This window comes from Pelophylax lessonae (genome assembly GCF_965119305.1).
Source record: "Pelophylax lessonae genome assembly, chromosome: 13".
NCBI lineage: Eukaryota > Metazoa > Chordata > Amphibia > Anura > Ranidae > Pelophylax > Pelophylax lessonae.
Window position 1 is genome coordinate 17,402,101 of NC_138780.1, and position 13,163 is coordinate 17,415,263.

General features: G+C 44.1%; 1 protein-coding gene and 1 long non-coding RNA gene across 2 annotated transcripts in view; both read right to left on the reverse strand.

Annotated features, from left to right (window-relative positions):
* Positions 1-201: 201 nt before the first annotated feature.
* Positions 202-9,403, reverse strand: LOC309543414. Its single transcript, XR_014224789.1, has 4 exons — positions 9,240-9,403; positions 6,449-6,520; positions 2,854-2,879; positions 202-298 (listed from the first exon to the last, which is right to left on the reverse strand). It is a non-coding gene; the product is annotated as an uncharacterized lncRNA (long non-coding RNA).
* Positions 9,404-9,937: 534 nt separating this feature from the next.
* Positions 9,938-13,163, reverse strand: part of LOC309569097 (Fc receptor-like protein 5) — a gene marked incomplete at both ends in the record, with an annotated part of 53,053 nt that continues 49,827 nt past the window's right edge. Inside the window, one exon of the mRNA XM_082274861.1 lies at positions 9,938-10,224. Within this exon, the coding sequence (XP_082130987.1) occupies positions 9,938-10,224 (287 nt within the window). The remainder of the gene's footprint in view (positions 10,225-13,163) is intronic.

Genomic DNA, 13,163 nt, shown 5'->3' on the forward strand with positions numbered 1-13,163 from the left:
TGGTAAAATGAAATCTCTTATCTTATAAAAATGTTTTAAGACATGAACTTGCCCCTTGTGGGTCCAAGAACTCATACAAATTGTTTTACGTAATATGCAAAGCGATGTTTGGTATAATAAATATGCGCAATAACAACAATGAAAGTGAGTTTATTTCTCAAACACAAAAAAAAAATTAATTGATAAAAAAAATGATAATGGGGTGATGTTACTGTATGTGGTCATTATAGACAGAGGCAAGCAGAAGTCTTCTTTAATATGGCACTTTTCTGTATTTTACAGCGGCATAGGTGACATCCTGTGAACACACAAGAATTATAGACAATGGTCCTTATAAATCAGTTTTTATATCTATGTTTTATAGGCTTTATTTGAAGCTTTTCAATATACGCCCTCCATAATACTATTACTGTAGAAAACATGGAACATTAATAAGTGTCTCTGTACTGTATACATGGACCAACACCTAACAGCAGGCTAGCGATCCTGATTTTTTTTAACTCCAAGATCTGAACATTGGTCCTCATAGATGTCAACCTTGCCCAACAAACAAAAACTTGAAGTGGAATTCCTGGCTTTATCTAATTACTCTTTTAACTCTACCCTCCCTCCCCCCCTAGGACCTATATTTACTATGCTGGCATACACTTACCTATTTTCAGACCTCTCTGGTCCGGTCACGTGATCCGGCTCTCCTGTGTCAGCCAGGGCTTCTGCAGGGGAGAGGAAGGAGTGACAAGAATGGATGGGCCATTCTCCTGTGTCAGCTAGGGCTTCTGCAGGGGAGAGGAAGGAGTGAAAAGAATGTATGGGCCATTCTCCTGTGTCAGCCAGGGCTTCTGCAGGGTAGAGGAAGGAGTGACAAGAATGGATGGGCCATTCTCCTGTGTCAGCTAGGGCTTCTGCAGGGGAGAGGAAGGAGTGACAAGAATGGATGGGCCATTGAACCCTATGGGAGATGTCACCACTCTAGGCTTTACTAGTCGTTGTCCGAGTGCTCTCTCTTCTTCCCTGCAACCACCACTAGCTGATACTTGGGAGATCATGCGACTAGATCGGAGCGGCCTGAAATTAGGTAAACATATGCAACTTTCTCACAGAGGATAGTAAGTATAGGCAGGGCTTTTTTTCTCAGATAGTAGGTGCAGGAACTCCCCCTTCTGAGTCACCCCTTGTCTCCGCCCCCTACCCACCCCCAAGCACATCCCTTGGTCTCAGCCCCCTACCCACCTCCCAGTACCGTCCCTTTTAGAGAACACAGAACCAAGTATCATTCTGCTAAGTAATTTGTATTGAACTTGTTAATTTTAACAAGAAATGCAGCAAAATAGATCCGCTGCAGCCAGCAACAATAGACCACCAGCAACAACCCTAAATTCTCCAGCAGCCAGCAACAATAGACCTCTCTCTCAACAGTAGATCCCTTCTAGCAACAACTAACTACCCAGAAATCTAAGATCCCTCCCAGCAACAATAGATCCCCCTCCAGCAACAACAGACCCCCATGCAAAAATAGATCCCCACTGGCAACAATAGATCTCCCAGCAGCCATCATCAATAGACCATCCAGCACACCCCAGCACCCCTTGCACTTAAATACATTCAGTGTTGGAGGTGCAGGAACTGCGTTCCCCCTGAAAAAAAGCCCTGAGTATAGGTTTTAGGAGGGGGAAGGAGAAAGTTTTAAGAGTAGTTAGGTAAAGCCCAGAAATCTGCTTTAACTTGGCTATGACAGTTTTCAACAAAGGCAGCTACAGTAATTGTGCACCTACAGCTATTGCTTGACTTACCTTGCCAGGGCCAAACTCTGCACAATATCTTGATTCCCCTGGTACCCCTGCCACCCCAAGGCTCCTGGCAGGCCCAAAATCTGAAGAACATTTGTACAATTTTGAAATTAGGATCTTGCCCTGCTTGTGCACCAGGGTATGCCTACTGCTCTAGATTTAGCTCTAGTGTTCATATTTTTCCTAAATCTGTAAAAAGAGATAAGGACTGGAGTGCCACATCAGAGTATTCAAATCCAAAATATGCTTTTTCAAATATAAAGTTCAAGCAGAATTTGCTTGTATAGCCAACTCGTTTTAGGCTCTAGGATGCCCTTTTCATATGGGCTTAAAAAACAGGAAATGTCTAAGACAGCCATCCTCATCTAGGGTTCCTCCGGAGGTTAGGTTGCCAGGGGTACCTTGAGCTGTGGCTGACTGACCTCTTATTTGATGGTCCTGTATTGTTCTGGGTCAATGCCACTTGCATTTTATTTGTTCTAGTTATCTTATTATTTTTTTTTTTGGGGTTGAAATAGATGGACTTCCATCTTTCTTCAGCTTGACTAACCATGTAACTATGAACTCAATGATCGTTTTAGCTGTCTGTAAGGGTGACATTTGGACCACCACTAAAGGGGAGCATTCTTCTTACTAGTCAGCAACAAAGGAGGCATTTTTTCCACTGACTACCAATGAATTGGTTTTTTAAGGGTTCCCCAACACCTGAAAATTATTTCAAGGGTTACTCTGGGGTAAAAAGGTTGAGAAAGGCTGGTCTAGGGAATGGAAATTATTAGGCATTCGAGTCACAGTGTTGTTATAAGGCAGGCTTTGAGCATGTTCTTCAGCATCTGATGGTTCAGTATTCTGGTGTGGCCCTCCAGTCTTTATCTCTTTTTCCAGTATCAGTCCGAAGTGGGCTTGAAAGCCCATTGGTTTGCGAGTAGCTGCCACAGTTTTCACACCACCATCTGGATACACTTTGGGTACCCATCACCACCCATTATTCCTTCCAATTATTCTTCTGAATCTGATATTGTAAATCTTGCACTTAAATAATGTTTTAATATTGAATTATACTCACAGGTTCTCTGGTCAATGTTGAAGACCCTAAAGAAAATACATACAATAAATGTACACAACATTCACAAATACTCCTATTCCATGAAAAGAACATCGACGCAGACTTTAATGAGACAATGAAAACAATATTCCATCTACCATGCAATTGGTTAAGCTCAAAGTGTCCAGCAATGATGCCAGCTGCCCTTTTCTGACAGACTGATATCCACTAGTGGTTTATGAAAATGTAATTAAAACAAAAGTGAGCAATTTAACCGCTTGCCAACCGCCGCACGACTATTTACTGCGGCAGTCAGTCCCCTACAGGCAAAACGACGTAGGGCTACATCGCTCGCCCACGAGTCTCTAGGGGGCGAGCGTGCGCCGCCGGAGGCGCGCTCCCGCCCCCGCTCGTTCCCTGCCTTCCCCGCGCGAGTGACCGGTGGCTCCGATGTCCGCCGGTCACTCGCGATCTCCCGCTGGAGATGGAGAAAGGCAGGCGGCTGATGTAAACAAAGCCGCCTGTCATTCTCCCCTGTGTAACAGCAGAGGTCATATGATCCTGCTATGTAGGATCGTATGTCTCTGTGGTTACATCACAAGCCACGCCCCCCACAGTTAGAATCAGAACCCCAAAAAATGCCCAAAAAAACACTAGTGTCAAAAAAAAAAAAACGCCCAGGTGTGTTTTTGCAGGCATTTTTTTGGGGTTTTTGGAGGCAGGCAAAACATCTGAACTTGTGTATAGTGGTATACATACCACTATACACAAGTTCAGATGTTTTTCCTGACTCCAAAGAACCCAAAAAAATGCCCAAAAAAACGCCTGCTATTAAACCGGCAAGGTGTGAAAAGCGAGAAGCCAACATACTGTGCTGAAAGTGTTCTAAAACAAACAATCTTTTTTTTTTATGGTTCTGGACACCCCAGACACTAAATCCAAAGAATTTTTTTAATTTATTTATTTATTTATTTTTTTATTTTTTCAATAATTGGCTCTCTATCAAAAATCTATCAAAAATGACAATTTTTAAGAACTTTTTTTGTGTGATTTTGTGTCTGGGGGGTCTAAAAGGTGTACCTGTGAAGTTTCAGCTCTGTAGCATGTCCAGAACCCCCAAAAAAAGGTGTAAAAGGAGGGTCCCACCATCCCTGCTCTACTGAAAAATTATCTTTTTTTCTGGTTCTGGACATGCTACAGAGCTGAAACTTCACAGGTACACTATACACAAGTTCAGATGTTTTGCCCCAAAAAATGCCTGCAACAACACACCTGGGCGGTTTTTTTTAGACGCTAGCGTTTTTTTGGGCATTTTTTTGGGTTCTTTGGAGGCAGGCAAAACCTCTGAACTTGTGTATAGTGGTATATATATACACACATACTTATATGTATATACACACCTAGACATATATAGGTGTGATAGGAGCAGAACTATATTGGTGTTAATTATTTCATTAGCGCAAGTAGTTTTTTCTGCTCCTTTCACACCTGTATATGTGCAGGTGTATATATACAGACATTGCTGTGTATATATACCCCCTATACACATGTTCAGATGTCATGTCTGACTCCAAACATGTGCTCAAAAAATCACTAGCAACGCCTGCAGCCAAAAATGCTGGCGGCGGCGAAGCCATATTCCTGCAGCGAAAGTGACTTGAGAGAAACTAGCTTTTCTCTATAGCGGTCACCCTTCTATGGAAGGGTTTGGTCACCCTGCCATAGCAGTCACTGTCAGTTCACCCTACACTACATTACGGTCACCCTGACACTTAACACTTTCCCTACAGAAACTCAATTTTTGAAGCTAACTAAAGTGTAAAGGAGCACTCTAACTACACTAGATATCCCTTTCCTCACACTAATAAATGCTAAATGACACTTTTAAAGTAAAATTAGCAGAACTGCTTCCACTCTCTTCCATGTCCTGTATAACAATGCTAGGAATTTGGCGGGGGCTATGTTATATACTGGGGGGCGTATTCACTAATGATTGGTCTAGGGACCCCCTAGTCACTCCAATCACATTCCTAGCATTCTTCTGCCCCCTCAATTGGCTTTTGCTAATGGTTCTGGTCCAATCACGGGCTTTTAAAGCCCATTTCCTGAACCATTGCATTTTGGTCGGTTCTGGTTGCCAAATTCCGAACTTTTTGGGCAAAAAGTTCTAAATTCGGCCGAACCTCGAACACCCAATGTTCGGGCCGAACCGATGGTCGACCCGAACCATTCGATCATCCCTAGTGAGGAGTACAAAGACAAGTGTGTCTTGCCTACAGTCAAGCATGGTGGTGGGAGTGTCATGGTCTGGGGCTGCATGAGTGCTGCCGGCATTGGGGAGCTACAGTTTATTGAGGGAACCATGAATGCCAACATGTACTGTGACATACTGAAGCAGAGCATGATCCCCTCCCTTTGGAGACTGGGCCGCAGGGCAGTATTCCAACATGACAACGTCCCCAAACACACCTCCAAGACAACCACTGCCTTGCTAAAGAAGCTGAGGGTAAAGATGATGGACTGGCCAAGCATGTCTGCAGACCTAAACCCTATTGAGCATCTGTGGGGCATCCTCAAACCGAAGGTAGAGGAGCGCAAGGTCTCTAACATCCACCAGCTCTGTGATGTCATCATGGAGGAGTGGAAGAGGACTCCAGTGACAACCTGTGAAGCTTTGGTAAACTCCATGCCCAAAAGGGTTAAGGCAGTGCTGGAAAATAATGATGGCCACACAAAATATTGACACTTTGAGCCCAATTTGGACATAGGGGTGTACTCACTTTTGTTGCCAGTGGTTTAGATATTAATTCCTGTGTGTTGAATTATTTTGAGGGGACAGCAAATTTACACTGTTAGGCCCCTTTCACACATGTGGACCATTCAGATCCGCCTGTCAGTTTTTCAGGCGGATCTGAACGGATGCCCCATGCATCTCTATGGGGCAGCGGATGTCAGCGGAGACATGTCCGCTGACATCCGATCCGATCCTGTCCGTCAAATCCGGACGGATGGAAACCCTATTTTCCATCCGTCTAGTGGATGGGATGAGAACGGACAGGCGATTCCCCTGTAGAGGACACCTCTGTCTCCGCACACAGAGTGGAGACAGAGCTGTCATCCGCCTGCTCAGCGGGGATCGGCGGATTGATCCCAGCTGAGAAAAGCGGAGTCCATCAGAAGAACGGACATGTGTGAAAGGGGCCTTATACAAGCTGTACACTCACTACTTTACATTGAAGCAAAGTGTCATTTCTTCAGTGTTGTCACACGAAAAGATATAATAAAATATTTACAAAAATGTGAGGGGTGTACTCACTTTTGTGAGATACTGTATATAGTAGTTTACTATCCTGCCACCAGATGGAGCTGTAGACCCCTTCTTATATGCTTTCGATAGATCTATTTCTACCGGGATCAGTAGCTGAAGCTAAGATCTACTTGCATAGATGAATGAGTCAGAACACTGACCCCTTCCCTCACTGGATGGCTCAGGCTGAGGTTTTAATCATACAAAGGTGAACTTACAAGCAGGGGAGGACAGCTGTGTTCTATGTGGTCAACCGATTATAAATTTGTAAACAGCAAACTAGAACATAAACTCCTACACAGGGATTACCTTGTGGCCCACGATGCAGAATAAGGTCGGTGTAAACGACTTCAGTGTCATCGGCTGACTCTCTGACAGCATCTGAGAAGGAGGGAGATGATAATTACACATTCTTTTGTATTATGTATGCACAAATTTTTTTTAAGGACCGGTTTACACTGGTCTGACATATACTCCAACTTCAAGAGCACATGACGCATGACATGTCAAAATCAATCAATCTAAACTGGTCTGACATGTGTCGGTCCGACTGTCAAAAAGCTTCCTGCACTACTTTGGTCTAACTTGGGCACAATTTCAGCCCATTGCTTTGAATATAAGTCAGATCCAAGTTGGATCATCATCTTAACTGATCCATCTTGTAGGAAATGACTTGCTCTCAGTATCTTAAAAAGGAACCCTACGCCAAATTTATTTAAAAAAATGTCATGGGGTCCCCCCCCCCAAAGACCATACCAGACCGAATCTGGTATGAATTTTGAGGGGAATCCCCACATAACAAAAATTAATAATTAAAAAAAAAAAAAATGTGGGGTTCCCGCCAAAAATTATACCGGACCCTTATCCCAGCATGCAGCCTAGCAGGTCAACAACCCCTACATATTCACCAAAAAAAAAAAGGAAGTGTAGTGTTACAAAAAAACAAGAGACGGTTTTTGACAAGTCTTGTATTAAAAAAGAAGAATGTCCCCCGTTGTAGCTCCAACGTGTCTTCTTTCTCCAGTTCCGCCACTGAAGTCTTCTCCCTCCGCTGATGTCTTCTTCCTTTGGTGATGGCTTCTCCCCCTGGTGATGTCTTCCCCCTTCTCTGATGTCTTCTTCCTCGGGTCCTCTCCCTCCGGACCGGTGATGTCTTCTCCCTCCACTGATGTCTTCTCCCTCCTCTAATGTCTTCTTCTTCTGGTCCTCTCCCTCCGGTGATGTCTTCTCCCTCCACTGATGTCTTCTCCCTCCTCTAATGTCTTCTTCTTCTGGTCCTCTCCCTCCGGTGATGTCTTCTCCCTCCACTGATGTCTTCTCCCTCCTCTAATGTCTTTTTCTTCTGGTCTTGTCCCACCGGTGATGTCTTCTCCCTCCTCTAATGTCTTCTTCTTCTGGTCTTCTCCCTCCGGTGATGTCTTCTGCGGCCCCTGACCCGGTAAAAATAAAAAAAAGGGTCCTCCTTTGACGCTGGTTTTTGTACGACTTCCGTGTGGCAACAGTGTGAACCTGGCCTAAAGCAGAATTCCAGCTACTAAATAAATAAATAGCGTAGCCTAGCAAAAGTAAAAGAATAAAACATCACCTTCAAAAATATTCACCATTAATTCTCCATGTCTCCAGACTGAATGACAGCCAGCAACATTCAACCTACTTCCTGTGAGCCCAGGCTAGCAGCACTAGGGTCGCCGGTTCGAACCTCAACTATCATACTACCTGCCTGCAGTTTGCATGTTTTGCCTGTGTGGGTTTTCTTCCACACTCCAAAGACATGCAGGTAGGCTAATTGACCCTAGTATGTGTATGTATGAATGTGAGTTAGGGACCTTAGATTGTAAGCTCTCTAAAGGCAGGGACTGATTGGAATGTACAATATATATGTAAAGCGCTGCGCAAATTAATGGTGCTATATAAGTACCTGTAATATATAAGTAAATATACTGTGTATATATATATGTATACCGTATATTCTCGAGTATAAGTCGATCCGAATATAAGCCGAGGCCCCTAATTTTACCACAAAAAAGAGGGAAAACGTATTGACTCGAGTATAAGCCTAGGGTGGGAAATGCAGCAGCTACTGGACCACCACGAGACACAAAACAGGGGCTGCGGGCATGGTACAGGAGATGGCGCAGGTCATGATATAGGCATGGAACAGGTCATGGTAAGGGCATGGCACAGGTCATAGCACAGGTGATGGTACAGGCATGGCACAGGTCATGGTACAGGCATGGCACAGGTGATGGTATAGGCATGGTACAGGCATGGCACAGGCATTGCACAGGTCATGGTACAGGCATGGCACAGGTCATGGTACAGGCATCGCACAGGTGATAGTATAGGCATAGCACAGGTGATGGTATAGGCATGGCACAGTAGGTACAGGCATGGCACAGTATGTACAGGCATGACACAGTAGGTATAGGCATGGCACAGTATGTACAGGCATGGCACAGTAGGTATAGGAATGGCACAGTATGTACAGGCATGGCACAGGAGATGCAGTGCTGTGGGCATGGTACAGGAGAATGTCCTGTACCATGCCCACAGCACTGCATGAGGAAATGCAGGGGCTGTGGAGGAGTCTCCCTTACCTCTCGGTGAGGCGCCTTCGATTAAAAAATCGCGCCGCCCGGCGCCAATATGTCACCGCGAATGCGCCGCCAATGTTCGGGAAAGCCCGTACACAATTGGCTAATCCCGGGAATGCGGCACATGCGCGGTGAGATGTCGGCGCCGAGCGGCGCCATTTTTAAAAAGACAGTGACTCGAGTATAAGCCGAGGGGGGCATCTTCAGCATGAAAAAACATGCTGAAAATCTTGGCTTACACTCGAGTATATACGGTAGCAGCTGTGGTCTGCATACAGAAGCACAAAGACCAAATAAGGATCTCAAAAATAGGGTATGTAAAAAAAATTGAAAGGTAATGTAAAATATCCAATGGCATGTTGATGTGGAGGGAAAGAAGAAACTAAGGAAAGCAAAGTATAAGAAGAATAAACTTAAAGTCATGTATATTAGAGAAACTCTTGCTAGCATATTTGTACTACACCCCACTCATCAGTACTCCTTTAATATATAGATGAAAGTCATACATGTTGGAGAAATTCGAGGCTCCGGTTGCAGTCCTCTTCGTTGATGTGGACACCCAGTGGCTGGCCAGTGCAGCTTGTGTCTGTACTTGAAGAGCAGGAAAGTGGCAACCAAGAGCAAGACCAGAAGAGTCGCAATGATTATTGGGGTTTTCTGCTTGCTACTTTTCTCTGTATAAAGGGAAACAGAACTGTTTTTAGTTCATGAGAGCAGATACTGCATACAGTATCTCACAAAAGAAAGTACACCCCTCACATCTTTGTAAATATTTTATTCTATCTTTTCATGTGACAACACTGAGGAAATGACACTTTGCTACAATGTAAAGTAGTGAGTGTACAGCTTGTATAACAGTGTAAATTTGCTGTTCCCTCAAAATAACTCAACACACAGCCATTAATGTCTAAACCACTGGCAACAAAAGTGAGGGAGTGTACTCACTTTTGTGAGATACTGATAGGTAGATGTACAAAGAGCCAGGATGAGGGGGGGGGGGGGGAGCAAGAGGGGCACATTCCCCAGATGCAGTTTTGTTATGTGGAGGGGGTGAGGTTCTGGGCGCTGGCCCAGTTCTTCATTCTCCAGATGCCTGTTTGAAAGGAGTGATGCTCAGGGTGAGGTGGGGGCAATTTGTCATCTCCGCCCAGGGCACTGGATGTACATACCTAACTGTTAACTTTTTTCATAACTGACAGTGAAACTATTCACCTACTATCCGGACAAAGACATCTTCACTCTTCTTAGAAATGTTCATTGCAGATTTCACTACACAGGAATAATTCCCAGAATTCTCCAGCTGAATGGACTGGACTCCATATTGATCAAATAAACTGAATTCCTGAACATTCCGTCCATCTCTGTAGAAGGCAAATTGCAGTTCTATCCTCTGTCTGAATGGACTGAGACTCGTGTCACATGTCAGGGTCATGTTGTCCCCTTCTAAGACTTCCGATGTGCTTACATTTAGCACCGGGGTGAAAAACAGCTCTGCAAAAAATAAACAAATAAAAAAATCAAATTTCCCAGAAATGATGAGCATCAAAATTTTGTGAACATTTGGTGATCCTTGTCTCCATTAAAGCTGAATTCTAGGTATGGATTGTTTGCATATTTATTAATTTTGGCCAGTTTAGCAGGGACCGTCCGGAGGTTCGAACCATCTATGGGCAGGCTAATTGTACCCAAGCCAATCCATCCATCTACTTGTGTGTAGGAATGTGATGAACACTTGTGAATTAAGCAAAATGTCTATTTTTCTATGTCTGTTTTTCTGTACATGTACATATCTTTTCTTTGTCTTCCTTACTCAAAATGGCCGTTACTAGATACCCCCCCACCACCGACAATGGAATGTTAGAAGAAAGATGGAGCCTTGGCACAGTGCCTTCAAGAGAAGATAACATTCATGAACTCGAAGGGAACCACCTTATAATGGACATGACTAATCAGAAAGCTGCAAATAATCAGTATTATGCTAATATTATGCTTATGACGTACTAACATATGACTCCGCCTACTGACTATATAATAGACTGTACATTACGAATAAACAGGAAGTCTCATTTACCTGAACAATGTGTGTCAGTCTGTGATATCCTTGTGCATGCACTCTAATTACCTATCTAATCAGATCCAGCAGCAAGAAATCTATTTTGAACCTGATTGAGGTTCGCTAACCATTACAAATGGCGCCCAAACGTGGAGCTCGAGGTTCGTCCGACGAAAAGCCGCATAGGAGGTTTGGTGACTGGATGAGACAGACCAAGAGGGACTTGCGCACCCCTGAGAGTATGGTAGGTACTTTTACCTTACCACTGTACGACTTGTTTCTGTCTTATCTTATCACCTATCTTGCCAGCTTTCCAAGGAAATTTCAGAGGCGGGTAATCTTTTATTCCTCACCTGGAGCTGTTTTTATTAACCTGCCGTAAGATTTCTGCTGGCTGTATATTGTTTGTTCAGTGTCTGCCACCCTGGCTGACTGGGACTCTGCAGACTGAAAGACAGTCCATCCTGGGTGCTTGGGACTCTGCAGACTGAAAGACAGACCATCCTGAGTGATTGGGAATCAAAAGGAGGTTGCCCGACACTAGGGTGGATGTACGTCCTTCGGGACGGGTTACTCAGGGGGTTGACTGGTTAAAGTGACCTCCTGAGGGGTAAGCTCAGTTGCAGTAGGTTGCCCGACACTAGGGTGGATGTACGTCCTTCGGGAAAGGGTTACCCGGGGGGTTGACTGGTTAAAGTGACCTCCTGAGGGGTAAGCTCAGCTGCAAGTGGATACCCGACAAAAAGGGAGGCAGGTGTAATGTCTCAGTGTTTGTCGTTTTGTTTGAAGTGTGTCTCTACAGACTGAAAGGTTGCATTTGTGTGTCCTGAGAAGGCAGATATTTGCAACGTCCTTCGGGACAGTTACTCAGGGGGGTTGACTGGTTAAAGGTACCCCTGAGGGGTTAACTCAGCTGTTGAGGTCACATGACAAGAGAGAGACGACAGGAGTTATGTTTTGTTCTGTGTGTGTTGTGAAATGAAACGTACATTGTTACACAGATAAATCAAGTCAGGTTTGAGGTTGCTACGGGCAACAGAGATAGAGAGAGATAGAGAGAGGAATGGGTTACGTTTTGAGTTTTTCTTTTTTTTTAGTTCAACCCCCTCCTTCTCTTCTGAGAGTTTTTTTTTTTTCTGAGACTCGCACTGTTGAACTGTTATCTGGTAAACCCTCCCCCGCTCGCAGCTAGCATACCTTTTTTTTTTCCTCGTGAGAAAGCGGGAGGGGGTCACTCCTTGCACGGAGCTCGTAGAGCAATCGGTCCCAGCATTCCCAGACATATGCAATTATTACTTTTTTTAATGGAATTTTTGGAGTTTTGACATCTAACCACTTAAGCCCCGGAAGATTTTACCCCCTTCCTGACCAGGGGTTTTTTTGCGATTTTTTACTGCGTGACTTTAACGGACAATTGCACGGTCATGCGATGCTGTACCTAAACGAATTTGACGTCCTTTTTTCCCACAAACAGAGCTTTCTTTTGGTGGTATTTGATCACCTGTGTGATTTTTTGATCATGCGCTATAAACAAAAAAAGAGCGTAAATTTTGCAAAAATAACAATATTTTTCAAATTTTTTATATGAAATTCCCCAAAAAAAATGTAAAAATCAAAATTTTTTAAAATTTTCAGCCAATTTGTTTTATGCTACATATGTTTGGTAAAAAAAATCGCAAAAAGCATATTTTGATTGGTTTGTGCAAAAGTTATTGCGTTTACTAACAAAGGGAAAGATTTTTGTCATTTTTGGTGTTTTTTTTTTTTTAACGAGTAATGGCGGTGATCTGCGATTTTTTTTGCGGGACTGCGACATTGCGGCGGACAGATTGGACCCTTGACTGACATTTTTGACACTTTTGGGGTTACCAGTGACATTACTGCAGTAATCAGTGCTATACATATGCACTGTTACTGTAAAAATGACACTGGCAGGGAAGGGGTTAACTGTATTGGAGAGGGAGGGGTTAAGTGTGTCCTAGGGGCGTGATTCTAACTGTGATGGGACATGGCTACTACTGTAAAAACAGAGATCAACAGTCCTACATAGTAGAACCGTCTGATCTCCATTTTTACACAGGGGAGAATGACAGGCGGCTTGTTTACATTAGCCGTCTGCCTCTCTCCCTCTCTACCGACGATCGCAGTGTGACCCGATGTCCGCCGGTCACACGCACGGACTCCTTAGTGAACGAGCCGGGGCTGGCGCGCGCCTCAGCGGGTGCGCGCTCGCCCGCTATTGGCTCACAAGCCGGTGACAGGCTAGTGACGTATATATTTGACAAAGGCATGATCAATTTTGGGCTACAATTTTACAGAAATGTCATTCAATTTTTCTGCTCATCCCTAATTTTGCTTAAAATTGTAACAGTTGGGA